At 47.5% G+C, this 16846-nt stretch overlaps 1 protein-coding gene across 5 annotated transcripts; it reads right to left on the bottom strand.

The window, feature by feature from the left end:
* Positions 1-450: 450 nt before the first annotated feature.
* On the bottom strand, positions 451-16826 carry RPS6KL1 (ribosomal protein S6 kinase like 1). 5 transcript variants are annotated; one of them, XM_077463652.1, is made up of 11 exons: positions 16670-16826; positions 13936-14196; positions 12422-12546; positions 10103-10195; positions 9578-9625; positions 5374-5506; positions 5022-5297; positions 4716-4805; positions 4275-4357; positions 3234-3329; positions 451-670 (listed from the first exon to the last, which is right to left on the bottom strand). In XM_077463652.1, the coding sequence occupies exons 2-11, from the start codon at positions 14129-14131 to the stop codon at positions 563-565; spliced, it is 1248 nt and encodes a 415-aa protein (XP_077319778.1). In that variant the 5' UTR covers positions 14132-14196; positions 16670-16826; the 3' UTR covers positions 451-562. The 5 variants fall into 5 exon arrangements, with proteins under 5 accessions (XP_077319778.1, XP_077319776.1, XP_077319777.1 ...); XM_077463650.1 differs by lacking the exon at positions 16670-16826 and adding an exon at positions 16299-16630; XM_077463651.1 differs by lacking the exon at positions 16670-16826 and adding an exon at positions 16191-16309.
* Between the last annotated feature and the right edge of the window lie 20 nt (positions 16827-16846).

Raw genomic sequence — 16846 nt, 5'->3', positions numbered from 1 at the left:
ATGCATGGAATCCAGGAAGGACACTGGCTTCAGATGCCCACACTGGAGATGGCCGCGCTGTGCAAAAATGTCACAAAGTAAGAAAACAATGCTGCACAGATAGAAAACTTGGCATAGTTTACACCATACCTCAAACAATCAGCTTTAAAACAAATAGAAAATGTCAGCCCCCATATTTCTAACCTGACAGGGGTGCTGGGAGACATATCCAAGGGGCCTCACCCTCTTTTTCACCTATCCAACAGCAACCAATCGGACTACTCCTTTCTGCTTCATGCTCTACACAAACAACATGAAATGCAGTAGCTGATTGGTTGCTGTGGACTCTGTATTATGAATGGTAGAAGACTGATCTGGAGCTGAGCAAATGTTCTTAGCCAGCCACCCGGCTGATCTGGCTGGATAAGTTCCTCACTGAGCACTGGATACGGATAGAAAGACAGACAGAAGCAGAGTGCGATCATTTATTGTTCATATGAACATGTGACATCACAGTGATGGGAAGGTTTGTGGCCCCTGTGTCTTAGGACGTTACAGTGGCATGCATCCCGATATTGGCTGTTCATACCAGCTTGTGCCATTGGATGACGCTGAAGAAAGGGTGGGATTTTATCTTCTGTGCACCACCTGGGCCGAAGCCGAGCCGCTTCTCTGGTTCATAATGCAGAAGCTGTAGGATAAAGAGGTTGTGATTATACAATCAGTTGAATTCTACAGACATGCCAATTCATATAAAATCTTGGACAAGGGGCAAAAACAAAAAACATCAGCAATTAGAATGGCTGCTGGTGGTCATACAAGGAGCCTCGCCAACCCCCTTCACCTTCCTGACACCCACACAGCACCTTTATTGTCACACATACGCTGACAGTGACATAGAACTCCACCTATAATTGACAAAAGTCCTAATTCTGCAAGTTATACTTCACTATAATTCTACTTGGATGTCCTCTAAAGGTTATATGAACTTTCCCCTCAGACAGACTTCCCACCTGATGACATGTATTCCTGCCATCCTATGCACAGTGCATTCGGAAAGTATTCACGGCGCTTCACTTTTTACACAAGTTATGTTACAGCCTTATTCCAAAGTGGATTAAATTCATTATTTTCCTCAAAATTCTACAAACAATACCCCAATATGACAATGTGAAAGACGTTTGTTTGAAATCTTTGCAAATTTATTAAGAATCCCATGTACATAAGTATTCTTTACTGTGACACTCAAAATTGAGCTCAGGTGCATCCTGTTTCCACTGATCATCCTTGAGATGGTTTCTACAACTTGACTGGAATCTACCTGTGGTAAATTCAGTTGGACATGATTTGGAAAGGCACACACCTGTCTATAGATGGTCCCATAGTTAAACAGTGCATGTCAGAACACAAACTAAGCCATGAAGTCCAAAGAATTGGCTGTAGACCTCCGAGACAGGATTGTATGGCGGCACATATCTGGGGAAGGGTACAGAAACATTTCTGCAGCATTGAAGGTTCCAGTGAGCACAATGGCCTCCATCATCCATAAACAAAAGACATTTGGAACCACCAGGACTCTTCCTAGAGCGGATTGTCCGACCAAACTGAGTGATTGGGGGAGAAGGACCTTAGTCAGGGAGGTGACCAAGAACCCGATGTTCACTCAGGCAGCTCCAGCATTTCTCTGTGGAGAGAGGAGAACCTTCCAGAACAACTATCTCTGTAGCACTCCACCAATCAGGCCTGTATGGTAGAGTGGCCGGAAGCCATGGGCATATGGCAGCCTGCCTGGAGTTTGCCAAAAGGCACCTGAAGGACTCTCAGACAAAGAGAAACAAAATTCTCTGGTCTGATGAAACAAAGATTGAACTTTTTGGCATGTGTCATGTTTGGAGGAAACCAGGCACTACTCATCACCTGGCCAATACCATCCCTACTGTGAAGCATGGTGGTGACAGCAGCATCATGCTGTGGGGATGTTTTTCAGTGACAGGAACTGGGAGACTAGTCAGGATCGAGGGGAGGATGAATGCAGTAATGTACAGAGACATCCTTGATGAAAACCTGCTCCAGAGCACTCTGGACCTCAGACTGGGGTGAAGGTCATCTTCCAACAGGACAACGACCCGAAGCACACAGCCAGGATAACAAAGGTGTGGCTACGGGACAACTCTGTGAATGTCCTTGAATGGCTCAGTGTTGAATATCACTGGAGAGATCTGAAAATGTCTGTGCACTGAACGCTCCTCCCCATCCAACCTGATGGAGCTTGAGAGGTCCTGCAATGAAGAATGGGAGAAACTGCCCAAAAATAGGTGTGCCAAGCTTGTAGCATCAATACTCAAAAAGACTTTCGGCTGTAACTGGTGCCAAAAGGTGCGTCAACAAAGTATTGAGAAAAGGCTGTGAATACTTATGTACCTGGGTTTTTTTTTTTCCTTTTTAATAAATTTGCAAAGATTTTAAACAAACTTCTTTCACGTTGTCATTATGGGGTATTGTTTGTAGAATTCTGAGGAAAATCCTGAATTTAATCCATTTTGGAATAAGGCTGTAACATAACAAAATGTGGAAAAATGAAAGTGAAGTGAATACTGCTTGTACCTGCTGCCAGAAGGGAAGAGGCGCAGGAGCTCAGAGCGGTGCAAGAAGATATGTGAATACTCAACCAAAAACAGAAATTTTGAAATAATTGAATTTGAGAGGAAATATAACAGACTCAAAAGAGGATTTCTTAATCAGTGTCAGATCCTTTCCTGCCTATTCTCTCTGTATGCGGCTCCATTTTATTACTCCGTTAATTCACAGATTCTTATGTCAGCATTCAACTAAACCATCTGTATATCAGAACTGCTGTGCTCTCATGAAAAGAGTGAAATCTCAGTAGCCATTTATGAAAAATGAGTCCCCTTTCACACTTGTGGGACCTGAAAGTCGCGCGATTTTGCCATGACTTGAAGCAATGCCTATGTAATCTTGAGGTCTATGGAACTCAAATTGCACCAAAGTCGAACCAAAGTAGTGCAGGGACTACCTTGAAGAAGTTGCACAGATATAAACGGTACCAATTGGAAATCATGGGGTTCGACTTGTCATGCGACTTTGCAGTCCCAAGTCGCACAATTGTGAAATGAGCCTTGCTGGGAAATATTAAACATACAGAGTGGAATGTGGTGCCCAAGCTGGAGTTTGAGAAAGATCAACCTAATTAGAAATGGTAATAAACATGATGGGAATACACCCCATAAACTTACCTCCCTCAACAGAGAAATGGCATCTGCACTGAGGAATTCTGGGTAAGGGATTGCCATGTGAGCACTGAGTCCCAAATTCAGGTTCCTGCAAAAAGACTGCAGAGACACAGCAGGTCAGACACCCAACACAAGGCGAGACACAACAGGCAGGGCTTCCATTCCAGGGTGATAGACAACAAGCAAGACTCCCTCTAAAGGGCAAAACACAGCATGCAGTCACCCACCCCAGAGCAAGAGAACAAGCGAACACTCACAAAAGGCGAGACATCCACCAGAGGGAAAGACACGGCAGGCAGGGCACCCACCCCAGGGGCGAGACACGGCTGGCAGGGCACCCACCCCAGGGGCGAGACACGGCTGGCAGGGCACCCACCCCAGGGGCGAGACACGGCTGGCAGGGCACCCACCCCAGGGGCGAGACACGGCTGGCAGGCCACCCACCCCAGGGGCGAGACACGGCTGGCAGGCCACCCACCCCAGGGGCGAGACACGGCAGGCAGGGCACCCACCCCAGCGGCGAGACACGGCAGGCAGGGCACCCACCCCAGCGGCGAGACACGGCAGGCAGGGCACCCACCCCAGCGGCGAGACACGGCAGGCAGGGCACCCACCCCAGCGGCGAGACACGGCAGGCAGGGCACCCACCCCAGCGGCGAGACACGGCAGGCAGGGCACCCACCCCAGCGGCGAGACACGGCAGGCAGGGCACCCACCCCAGCGGCGAGACACGGCAGGCAGGGCACCCACCCCAGCGGCGAGACACGGCAGGCAGGGCACCCACCCCAGCGGCGAGACACGGCAGGCAGGGCACCCACCCCAGGGGCGAGACACGGCAGGCAGGGCACCCACCCCAGGGGCGAGACACGGCAGGCAGGGCACCCACCCCAGGGGCGAGACACGGCAGGCAGGGCACTCACCCCAGGGGCGAGACACGGCAGGCAGGGCACCCACCCCAGCGGTGAGACATTAACAATTTGCCAAAAAACTGCAAGCTGGGCACCCGCAACAGTGCCAGGCCACACATACTCATCACTTACTCACCTGGCCACACAGCATCTCATAGAGTAGAACTCCTAGACTCCACCAATCACAGGCTTCGCTCACTGGCCCCACCCCTTGGACCTCTGCAGACAGGTCAGTGAACAGCGGCAGGAATATAAAGTGAAAATTTTTTTTATTTTTTTTCTCTCTTTTTATCTTTTCACCCTTTTTTCTACATGAAAAAAAGCAATGACTAGATTTATAATGGAAGGTAACAAGACAAATGCTGTCCAAGGAGGGATTGCTGGGAAGGTAACAGACCAGGTACTGACCAGGGAGGAAATCCAAGGGATTGCTGGGAAGGTAATAGGCCAGGTGCCGACCAGGAAGGGAATGAGAGGGGTTGCTGGGAAGGTGATAGGATCAGTGCTGGCAAGAGAAGGAATAGGAGGGACAGCGGGGAAGGTAAAATAGTAGATTGAAGAGGACTTTGTGCCTCACCTGGTGCCACATACAGGTTCTCCACTGCCTCCGGACAACAGACATGGTCAACCTCTCGCCACTGGCCAAAGTATGTCAAGCATACCTCACCTGAGGGACAATTAATATTGTCAATTTAAACTTACATTGTCATCTTATGTCAGAGGAATAGAGTGAAGCTTTACAACTGCTGAAAAACAGAGCACAGCTAAGGACTGAGATGGTGATTTTTGGCTACTTATAATAAAAGGCGATTAGATTGTCAGTGCTGTGTTCTGTTTTGCAGGCACTCTATGGGTCACTGGGGTGTTACAGGGAAGATCTCACCTTTCTCCCCCATAAGCAGGTTGCGAGGATTCAAATCCTGGCACAGCACCCCCTCCTGGTGAAGAGTATCCAGCGCCAACACCAGCTGTGCCGCCCACAATCGGACCTGTGAATCCAGGACGCCCACTGCTGGAGAAGCATTGTCCAGAGACACATTTAGCTCATGCTGTGCTTGGCTGATGCCCTGATCAGCCCTACAGACCGATACCTGTGGGACATGTCTGCCGTTCGTTTCTTGTGCTCGTAAATTCCTGAGATGGTCCCAGAGCCGGCCACCTGCAAGGAAGGAAAGCAGATGTTTGGAAGGTGAAAAGCAAAGCATGCTGGGATCAGCAACTGTCACATAACTGACCTTTAACATGCTGCAACTGAAGGTACACAGAGTCATCACTGACATAGAATCGTTGCAGTGGAACCATGAAAGGAACACCCTGCGGAATAATTGTTACTGTTCCATTGCCGCTACGGCCAGACTTCATCAGAGACTACGAGGACAGAAAGAAAGAATCGTCATCAGGAACAGATAACCCTACAGAACCTGTGGGGAACATCAGCCAAGGCAAACACCCACACTACACTTTATGGAAACTCTGATACGGCTGCAGCTTGGGGACATACACACACCACTCATACTCATTCCAGGCCTTCTGGGTTATTAAACATGATTTGTAGGGAAAAAATAAAAATCCCTTCATCTTCAGGGGGGCCCAGAATATAAACCCTAATGCCTTGTACACACGATCGGACTTTCCGACAACAAAACTGGAATTTTGTTTGAAGGTCGTTGGCTCCAAGTTGTCTTGTATATACACGGTCACACTAATGTTGGCCAACAATTACGAACATAGTGACGTACAAGACATATGGCGAGCCTATAAAAAGGAAGTTCAGTAGTCATGTGATTTCTCCATTACGAACGCTAGTTTTACAAGACTGAACGCTTCCGGTGTTTGTACTTTGGACTTTTGTCCGATGTACACACGATCGGAAAGTACGACAAGACACATTTGTTGGTGGAAAATTTGAGAACATGCTAGCCAACATTTGTTGGCGGAAAGTCAGACAACAATTGTCCGATGGAGCACACACACGGTCGGACTTACCGGCAACATTTGTTGTCGGAAAATCCGATTGTGTGTACGGGGCATAAGGCTTAATGTACACGGGACATTTTTACAACCTCTCCTGAACAATTTAACTTGACAGATAGTAGCCCACGTTTAAAACATCTGCTTTGCCGCATTTGCGTTTAGAAGCGTTTGAAAAAAAGGCAAAAATGAAAAACCCTGTAAACGAAACGTGGATAGACACGAGTTACCGCGTTTAGAGCTTGAAATGCCTCTAAACCCAGCGTCTGTACTCATTTTTTGGCTTTCCAAAAAAGACCTTTAAACTCCACTGCCTAGAAACAACCATAAACGACCCTGTGTACATGTCCTGATAAGATAACAGAGGGTTGTCTCTGTTCTCCTTCATCCATCCTTCTCCAACCAGATGATTCAATCTACTTAGAGCTTATTTTGTGTAATTTTCTTGCTACTCCCTCTTCTTCACTTAAATGTTCTCTACACTCTTCTCCTCCTCCATCCTCTCCCTGCACCCATCTACCTCAATCTATTGATCTTTGTGTGTTCTCCAATGCCTGTGCTTAAATAGATATTTCTTCATTCTCCTCCTCCACAATCCAGACATTTGACTCTTCCCATTCTCATCTTCTTCCATTCTTACTCACTGCAGAACACATCCTCTTGCCCTCCCACACTTCCCCATCATCTCTATTGATTGGTGTCCCCGTCCTCCATCCACCCACACTCCCACGTCATCTCTCCTAATTGATGGCCTTGCTTTACTCCTCGGTCTGTGCCATTGTCATGAGTCTCATTAGATCCTGCTAGTGTTTTATAGATTACGTCTTATCTTACACCAGCGATGTAACAGCTTATCAGTATTTGCATATCAGAGAGGCTTCTGCGACACTTGTCACAGAATGTCACATAATGCCAGGACATGCCTGCTCTACGGAGCCACTAAATAAGTTAAAGTGCAAAACTTGGCTGTACAGTACATTGTAAAAAAAATTCAACAACGTTGTGCTTGGTTCCCAATCCAGCACAGAAAACGTCCAATCAGCAGATATTCTAATGCTACATCTCTTCCCAACCTGAACCCCCTTCCCTAATACTTTGTGTTATGGATCATGGATCCATGCTTTCATGTTGTGTACACCAAATTCTGACCCTCCAGGGCTCTCTTCATCATCAACTTCGACCACACTTCCCACTAATATATACTCACCGGCCACTTTATTAGTTACACCTTGGTTTTGCCTTCAGAACTGCCTTCATTCTTCGTGGCATAGACACAACTAGAGATGATATGGTGGCATCACACAGTTGCTACAGATTTGTCGGCTGCACATCCATGATGGGACTCTCCCATTCCACCACATCCCAAAGGTTCTCTATTGGATGAGATGTGGTGGGTGTGGAGGCCATTGGAGGACAGTGACCTCATTGTCCAGTGGTGAGATGATTGGTGATTTGTGACATGGTGCATTATCCTGCTGGAAGGAGCCATCAGAAGATGGGGACACTGTAGTCATAAAGGGATGGACATGGTCAGCTACAATACTCAGGTAGGTTGTGGGGTTTAAAAGATGCTCAATTAAGGGGGGCAAAGTGTGCCAAGAAAATATCCCCCACACTATTACACCACCACCACCAGGCAACCAACTGTGCATGGATCCATGCTTTCATGTTGTTTACACCAAATTCTGACCCGACCATCTGAATGTCGCAGCTGAAATCCAGACTCATCAGACCAGGAAACGTTTTTCCAATCTTCTATTGTCCAATTTTGGTGAGCCTGTGCAGATTGTAGCCTCAGTTTCCTGTTCGTAGCTGACAGGAGTGGCACCCGGTGTGGTCTTCTGCTGCTGTAGCCCATCTTCTTTAAGGTTCGATGTGTTGCGTTCACAGATGGTATTCTGCATACCTGGGATGTAACGAGTGGTTATTTGAGCTACTGTTGCCTTTCTATCATCTGGAACCAGTCTGCCCATTCTCCTCTGACATCAACAAGACATTTTCTTCCACACAACTGCCGCTCACTGGATATTTCCTCTTTTTCGGACCATTCTCTGTAAACTTGAGAGATGGTTGTGTGTGTGAAAATCCCAGTAGATCAGCAGTATTTGAATTACTCGGACCAGCCCATCTGGCACCAACAACCATGCTACATTCAAAGTCATTTAAATCCCCTCTCTTCTCCATTATAATGTTCGGTTTGAACTTTAGAAAGTTGTTTTGACCAGTGGTTCTCAACTCTGTGTTCAAGTACCCCCAACAGGCCATGTTTTGGGACTTTCTCTAACATAAATAGCTGTCCAAATTAACAAGCTATTGATCGATTTAAAGAGGAAGTAAACCCTGATGGGTTTACTTCCTCTTTGATTCCCTGCAAAGGTAAAGCATAATGGACTACTATGCATCGCATAGTAGTCCATTATGTGTCACTTACCTGACACAGAAGCCAGCGATGTCACCGCTGTCCCCTGTAGTCCGGAGCATCCATCTTCTCAGTGGGTCTCGCTGCTCCGCCGCTGTCATTCGGCGAAGCCGCTATGACGTCACTCCCGCGCATGCGTACGGGAGCCGCCACTCGCGGCATATCGCCGTTGACCACGGCGCGCTCAGTGCGCCTGCGCACCGCTGTCTACGCCGCTGTCTACGGTGCCTGTCTTTCGCCAAATATCTCCTAAACTGTGTAGGTTTAGGAGATATTTCTTGGACCTACAAGTAAGCCTTAATCTAGGCTTACCTGTAGGTCAAAGTTGGTTGTAAGGGTTTACAACCACTTTAACGCACCTGTGCAAGATAAAGGAAAATCTGCAAACATGGCCTGTTAGGGGTACTTGAGGACAGGGTTGAGAACCACTGGTCTTGACCATGTCTAGATGCCTAAATGCATTGAGCTGCTGCTATGCTATTGGCTGATTAACGATTTGGGTTACCAAGCAATTGAAAAGGTGTACCTAATAAAGTGGCCAGTGAGTGTATATTATTCTTCCAAGACTATATATATATATATATATATATATATATATATATATATATATACTCAGCATTGCCCCTCACTACAACATGATATCCCCTCCAGGACTCTATAGATCAATAGCGTCGGCCTCACTAATACATATTATCTTTACAAAGTTTTATATATCACGATCCTCAGTCTTGCTCCTCGCTTATCCATATTCTCCCTCCAGGAATCAATGTTTCAATCATCTCAGCCTCTGTCTCACTAATACATATTAACTTCCCACCAGGATTCTATATAATGATAACCTCCACCTCGCTCCTCACCAATACATATTATCTTTGCAAGGCTCCTCAATATCAATATCCTCAGTCCTGCTCCTCACTAATCCATATTCTCCTTCCAGGAATCTATAGATCAATAACCCCGGCCTCGCTCCTCACTAATATATATTATCTTTCCAAAGTTTTATATATAAATTCTGAAAAATCAGTGTAGCGAAGGGGGAACACTTTTACCTTGAGGATAAATGTTGCTCCTGTGGATGGATCACGAACCAACTGCACCTAAATCCAGGTGGGAGCAGAAATAGTGGAGGAGCAAAATACACAGGGTAGGATAAAGGGAGGAACAGACAAGGGAAAGGAGCAGAATAGAGGGGGTGAGTTAAGAGGACATGCAGAAGGAAGGAAGGGCAGAACAGAGGGATGTGTTACAGAATAGAGGGGGGTGCAATAACGTGTAAGGGCAGAATGGAGGAGGTGGGATAAAAAGAGAGGTCCAATTAGAGAAAGTGCAGCAAAGAGGGGGCGGGATAAAGAGGAGGTGCAGAATAGAGAAGGTAAGGGTCACAGAAGCAAGTGGGCAGAATAGATAGAGTGGGGTAAAAGAGGGGGAATAGAGAGTGAAAAAGATGTGAGTTTCCTAATTCACTTCACAGGAGAGTATAACTCTTTTGCAGCCAATGTGGTATCGTTGTACAGTTAGGCCCCACCCCACAAAATGACATGCCCAATCATACACTGGAACACGATATTGGTTACCTTGTCAATAATCTGCAACACTTGGCAACGCTTTAAATTTTCCACAGCTGCACTCAGGACTCTGATTGGTCGAAATCTCAAACTGCTGTAACCCTGAAATAGGAATAGAATTGGTAAGTCACACATGGCTGGGCCTTCCTTCTATCAGGCCAGAGACCCTAATCTTTCTGCTGAAGGTAAGTTCAGTAACTGGCAGGAATATGGATGGCTGGGGTCTGTGCCTTTGTACAAACTTTGGGCATTTTTTTTTTTTTTTTTAGAGACATCAACAGAGCCACTAAAGACGGGACTGAAGTTCCTCTTTAAGTCATTGTTATCATTATCTAGGGCAGTGATGGCAAACCTTGGCACCCCAGATGTTTTGGAACTACATCTCCCATGATGCTCCACTACACTGCAGAGTGCATGAGCATCATGGGAAACGTAGTTCCAAAACATCTGGAGTGCCAAGGTTCGCCATCACTGATCTAGGGCATCTGTAGAGTGATTTTAGGTTCCAGGCATGGCGAATGCACATCTGCCGACCATCAACTGATCGGCAGATTTGTGGGGAAAACCTTGTTAATGGGGGAGGTCAAAATGGAACATTCAGATTCCACAGCAGCTCCAATAACGACTATTTACAGCAATGATGGGCAGAAGGTCGAACGCCCACTATGGGGAGACGTGAAAAGGACAGACTACAGCAGAAGTCCAGCTGGGGTTCCTCCAAGAAAAATGAGGCCACAGGGAACACCAGATCACCAGGACTGGGGGACTAAGGATTAGAAGAACGTTGCTGGTCGGAGGAACCACCATTTTACCGTACAAGTGGAGGGTCAAAATTTGGCGCACATAAGCAAAATCCATAGATCCATCCTGTCCAGAGTCAGTTCAGGCTGGAGGCAGTGGAAAATGGGGAAAGCTTTCGAGGCACATATTAGAGCTTATAGACTGAACATATGCTATATTGTCAAAAGTAACCTGCCTTTACACGCACATGAACTTTAATGACATCCCAGTCTTAGTCCGTAGGGTTCAAAATTGAGTTGGCCCACCCTTTGTAGCTATAACAGCTTCAACTCTTCTGGGAAAGCCGTCCACAGAGTTTAGGAGTGTGTCTATGGGAATGTTTGACCATTCTTTCAGAGGCGCATTCGTGAGGTCAGGCACTGATGCTGGATGAGAAGGCCTGACTCACAGTCTCCACTCTAATTCATCCCAAAGGTGTTCTATCAGGTTGAGGTGCAGGCCAGTTAAGTTCGCTCACCTGTGTCTTTATGGACCTTGCTTTGTGCACAGGTCCAAATCACATGGTGGAGGATGGGGGGTGGATTATGGTGTGGAGTTGTTTTTCAGGGGTTGGACTTGGCCCCTTAGTTCCAGTGAAGGGAACTCTTAAGGTGCCAGCATACCAAGATATTTTGGACAATTTCATGCTTCCAACTTTGTGGGAACAGTTTGGGGATGGCCCCTTCCTGTTCCAACATGACTGAGCACCAGTGCATAAAAGCAAGGTCCATAAAAGACATGGATGAGCAAGTTTGGGGTGGAGAAACTTGACTGGCCTGCACAGAGTCCTGACCTCAACTCAACAGAACACCTTTGGGATGAATTAGAGCGGAGACTGCAATCCCAGGCTTCTCGTCCACATCAGCGCCTGATCTCACAAAATGCGCTTCTGGCAGAATGGTGAAACATTCCCATAGACAGACACACTCCTAAACCTTGTGGACGGCCTTCCCAAAAGAGTTGAAGTTGTTATAGCTACAAAATGTGGGCCAACGCAATATTGAACCCTACGGGCTAAGACTGGGATGCCTAGATTGTAAGCTCTAACGAGCAGGGCCCTCTGGTCCCTCCTGTATTGATTTGTATTGTAAGTGTACTGTCTACCCTCATGTTGTAAAGCGCTGCGCAAATTGTTGGCGCTATATAAATCCTGTATAATAATAATAATAATAACGTTCATGTGTGTTTAAAGGTGGATGTCCCAATACTTTTAGTACTATTGTGTCTATCTGAATGCCACAGCAGACCTGAGCGCTACTGATGACACAACCCATAAAAGTACCAGAGGGGTGACTGTTTACAGTGGGTAAAAGTACAAGAAATGTGAACCTAATAAAAGGGAGCTGGCTGAGTGTAGGTATGTTTCCATAGAGAAGTCACATCCACACAATACATCTCACACACACACAGTGCTCTTTAACAAAAGAGCAAAGAAACCCCAAATGTGTCTTTAACACACACACACACACACACGCACGCACGCACGCACGCACGCACGCACGCGCATCACCTGCCCCCTTCCTCAGTCATACAGATCTCAGGACTGACCTCTGCTGCTCCACCCACACTTCCCAGAGGCCTCTGCAAGTGACAGTTAAAAATTTCTTCAGCACGCTTTAAGTACTGTGAGATTTTCCGTTTGACTGCATCGCGTCGCTCCCGACTCGGGTCCACTGCAAGAAAAACCCAATGAACTGGTAAGAGGAGATGGCAGAGGCAAATCAGAGCAGAGATGAAAACATGAAGATCACTACCATACATTATACCAATTTAGATGGAGCATAGAGGAAAAAAAAAAAAAAAAACACGGAGACGACTGTGCGGGAAGAGATAGAGTTAGACCCCATACACAATATCCGATTTTCTGCAGATTTTTGTCTTCAGATTTACCAAAACCATGTAGTGCAAAGACCTGCCTGATTGCATACAAATTGCAACTCTTAAGGTTTGACCTCCATATTATATGGTTTTGGTAAATCTGAAGACAAAATTCTGCGGAAAATCTATTAGTGTGTATGGGGCTTTAGGCTGGCCATAGATGGATCGAAATTCGGCTGGTTCAGCAGAGACCAGCTGATATTCCACTTGTGTGGCCATCCCCACATCGAGTAGATCATTATATTAACTTCTGACAAATGGACAAAATGGAAAACTTTGCTCAGCCAATGGGCTGCAGCTACAGATCAGTGTATTCTGACAGCGCAGAATCCTGTCGGGGGAAAAAGGGGGTTCCTCCATCCAATTAATTTGTGTGAATGGAGAAATCTATGGCCAGCTTAATGAGGGGAGGGCAGCAGGGAGAAAATGGTGAATAAAGGAAAGAACAGTAGGAAAGATGAAAGTGGTCAGTGTAGAGGACAGCTAGGAAAAAGATGGAGGATAGAGAAGAGGACAGCAAGGAAGAAAACAGATGATAGATGAGAGAATAGCAGGAAAGATGAAAAGGGATAGATAAGAGGACAGCTAGGAAAAAGATATACAATAGAGAAAAGGACAGCTAAGAAAAAGGCAAAGGATAGAGGAGAGGACAGCTAGGAAAAAGACGGACAATAAAGAAAAGGACAGCTAAGAAAAAGGCAGAGGATAGAGGAGAGGACAGCTAGGAAAAAGACGGACAATAAAGAAAAGGACAGCTAAGAAAAAGGCAGAGGATAGAGGAGAGGACAGCTAGGAAAAAAAGACGGACAATAAAGAAAAGGACAGCTAAGAAAAAGGCAGAGGATAGAGGAGAGGACAGTGAGGAAAAAGAGGATAGAGGAGGGGACAGCTGGACGGATGGAGGAAGAAGATGAAGGATTATGGAGAGTACAACGAGAAAGAAGATGGAGCAGAGAGGAGAGGGCAGCGGGGAGGAAGATGGAGGAGAGGATAATGGAGGGGGAGGTGATTGATCAGAGGACAGTGCAGCACAGTGTAGCAACCAACCAATCAGCTTAGAGAGGAACAAAACTAAGACATATTCCTCCACTATAGAATGTCACATTAATGGCAATCATTGGATTATCATTTACAATATGGCCGCAGCAGATTGGACTCTTGTGTATTTAGGTGTCCACACTGACCTGTCACCCCACTGAGCAGGAGCTCCACGCCATGCTTGTAGTGGTTGAATGCAGCCTCATACTCTTCATTAGCATCCCGCTCCTGCGCCACGTGAAGCTGCTTGGCTGCATCCACTAGATAATCTCTCTTGGACGGCGCTTTGGATGTCGGCTCAATAACTCGATAATGACAGGAAAAGTCTCTATCACAGCTCATCTCCCACCTGAACTGTGACACGAGGTGGGAAGTCCCGGGAAGGTGCCACCGTAGTCAGGGTATGGCTGTAATGAAAAAAAGTACAGAAGAATTAGAATTGTCCCCTGGCATCGGAAAGTGGAGTCATTTTCAACGTAAGCAATCAGACATTAGGTTTTGTTTTTGTGAACATGAAACAAGGAATCTGACTGGTTGAGAAACAGCTCTGCTTTAAATCTATCAGTGTCTAAGTCTATAGCCCTTCATTGCTCCAAGACTTCCAGGTAGGAGCAGAGCTGAGGTTGTGAGCAGAGCTACCTATGGGGGTAAAGAGTTGTCCAGGGGTCGCAGCTGTGACTGCAATGCACTATGGGGGTGGAGGGCTGTCCAGGGGCCTCAGCTGTGACCCCAATGTTCTGTGCTGGGAGGAGGGGTGTGTGGGCATGTTTACAGCAATACTCTACCGGAGAAATGTGAAACTGGGCAGGTGAGAGCAGTGTGGAGACAGAAAAAGCACGGGGGACAGGTGATAGGGACAATGATGGAGGGGGGTTGTCAGGGATAGGATGCAGAGGTATCACCAGGGACAGTAACAGAGAGCGGGTCCCCAGAGACAAGGATTGGGAGGGGTCACCACAGATGGGAGGATGAAGGGTTGGTGTTGAAGTGTAGCTTGGGACAGAGATAGAAAAGGGTCATCAGAATGAAGAGGTGGCACCAGGGACAGGGATGAAAAGGAGTAATCAGGGACAAGGATCGAGACACCATAGATGGGATTAAGAGGGTTTGCACATTGATGGAGAGGGGACACCATGGACTGGGACTAAGGGACAGGATGGAGTTGGATCATCAGGGACAAGGATGGAGAGGGGTTATCCAGGGACAGGGATGAAAAGTTGTCACCAGTGACAGAAATGGAGAGGGCTCGACAGGGACAGAGGTGCACAGGGCTCGCTAGGTATGGGGATGGAGAGGAGTCATCAGGGTCAGGGATGGAGAGGGCTAGCCATAGATGAGGATGAAGAGTGGTTGCTAATGACAGGAATGTAAAGGGGTCATATGGGCAGGATGATGAGGGATCGTCAGGGACATGAATGAAGAGGAGTCTCAAAGGAAAGGGGTCATTAGGGATAGAAATGGAGATGGGTAGCCAAAGAAAAGGATGGAGAGGGGTCATTAAGGTTGAAGAAAGATTGCCAGGGATGGAATAAAAGGAGTTGCCAGGAACAGGGATGGAGATGGGATATCAAGGATGAAGTTACCAGGGACAGGGATGAGGACGGTCTCTGGGGATGAAAATGAAATGCATGGAATGAAGACAGGGTGCCGGACACATCGGGATGGAGAAGGCTTGTCGGGGACGGGGATGGAGAAGGCATGACGGGGATAGAGAAGACCTGTCGGGGACGGGGATGGAGAACATCTGTCAGGGACGGGGGATGGAGAAGGCATGATGGGGACGGGGAAGACCTGTCGGGGACGGGGATGGAGAAGACCTGTCGGGGACGGGGATGGAGAAGACCTGTCGGGGACGGGGATGGAGAAGACCTGACTGGGACGGGGATGGAGAAGACCTGACTGGGACGGGGATGGAGAAGACCTGACTGGGACGGGGATGGAGAAGACCTGACTGGGACGGGGATGGAGAAGACCTGACTGGGACGGGGATGGAGAAGACCTGACTGGGACGGGGATGGAGAAGACCTGACTGGGACGGGGATGGAGAAGACCTGACTGGGACGGGGATGGAGAAGACCTGACTGGGACGGGGATGGAGAAGACCTGACTGGGACGGGGATGGAGAAGACCTGACTGGGACGGGGATGGAGAAGACCTGACGGGGACGGGGATGGAGAAGACCTGACGGGGACGGGGATGGAGAACATCTGTCGGGGACGGGGGATGGAGAACATCTGTCGGGGACGGGGGATGGAGAACATCTGTCGGGGACGGAGAACATCTGTCGGGGACGGGGATGGAGAACATCTGTCGGGGACGGATGGGTCATTAGTGATGGAGAGGATGACAAGGGATGAGACATCCTGTGAAATATGAGGCAGTGATGAGCAGTCACACTTGCCGTAGCAGTGGAAGAATTTACGGAGAGGTCACCAATGATGGAAGCAGCACACAGGGAGCGCAGGGGGGAGGAGCATGCATCCATCCAACACACACGGGCCCTGCTTACCTCTTGAAGGTATTTCCAGCATCAACTGTCTACTCCACCCTGAGCTCTGCTTCCCCCCTCCTCAGTCTTGTAGATGACATCATACTCCAGCAGCCAATCAGCATCCTGCTGCAGATTAAAGGGACATACACATGCAGCATCAGATGACATCAGTCAGCTGCACCGATGTCAGAGGTCAGTGAACCCTCCAAGGGCCATTCACACCTGAAACCAGGAAGACCAATCAGAGTCCTTGTTTCATTCTCCCAGTAATGGTTGCTAGGGGTAACAGTACACTATTTCCCATTTATCCATAGTCCAATGAGAGAGTGGAATGTGTGTCACTGTGTACTGTCACCATAGCTGACAGCCAATCAGATTCCTCCTCTCACCTAGAATACAGAGCTGAGCATTATCAGCTACAATGTGATTGGTCTAAGGATTTAACAGCTCCGCCCTTTAGTCCCGAGGGCTGTATTGTAGGCGAAGACACATTTTAAAGGAGTTGGAAATGCTAATCCAATTAGATTGTACAATCCCCTCCACACACTTTGACAACCGCCCACACC

Source organism: Lithobates pipiens, unplaced genomic scaffold, assembly GCF_037356315.1.
Source record: "Lithobates pipiens isolate NorthernLeopardFrog02 unplaced genomic scaffold, aLitPip1_a1.2 Scaffold_30, whole genome shotgun sequence".
Taxonomy (NCBI): Eukaryota; Metazoa; Chordata; class Amphibia; order Anura; family Ranidae; genus Lithobates; species Lithobates pipiens.
The sequence above is the reverse complement of the archived record's forward strand: the minus strand, read 5'-3'. Positions and strand labels throughout refer to the sequence as shown.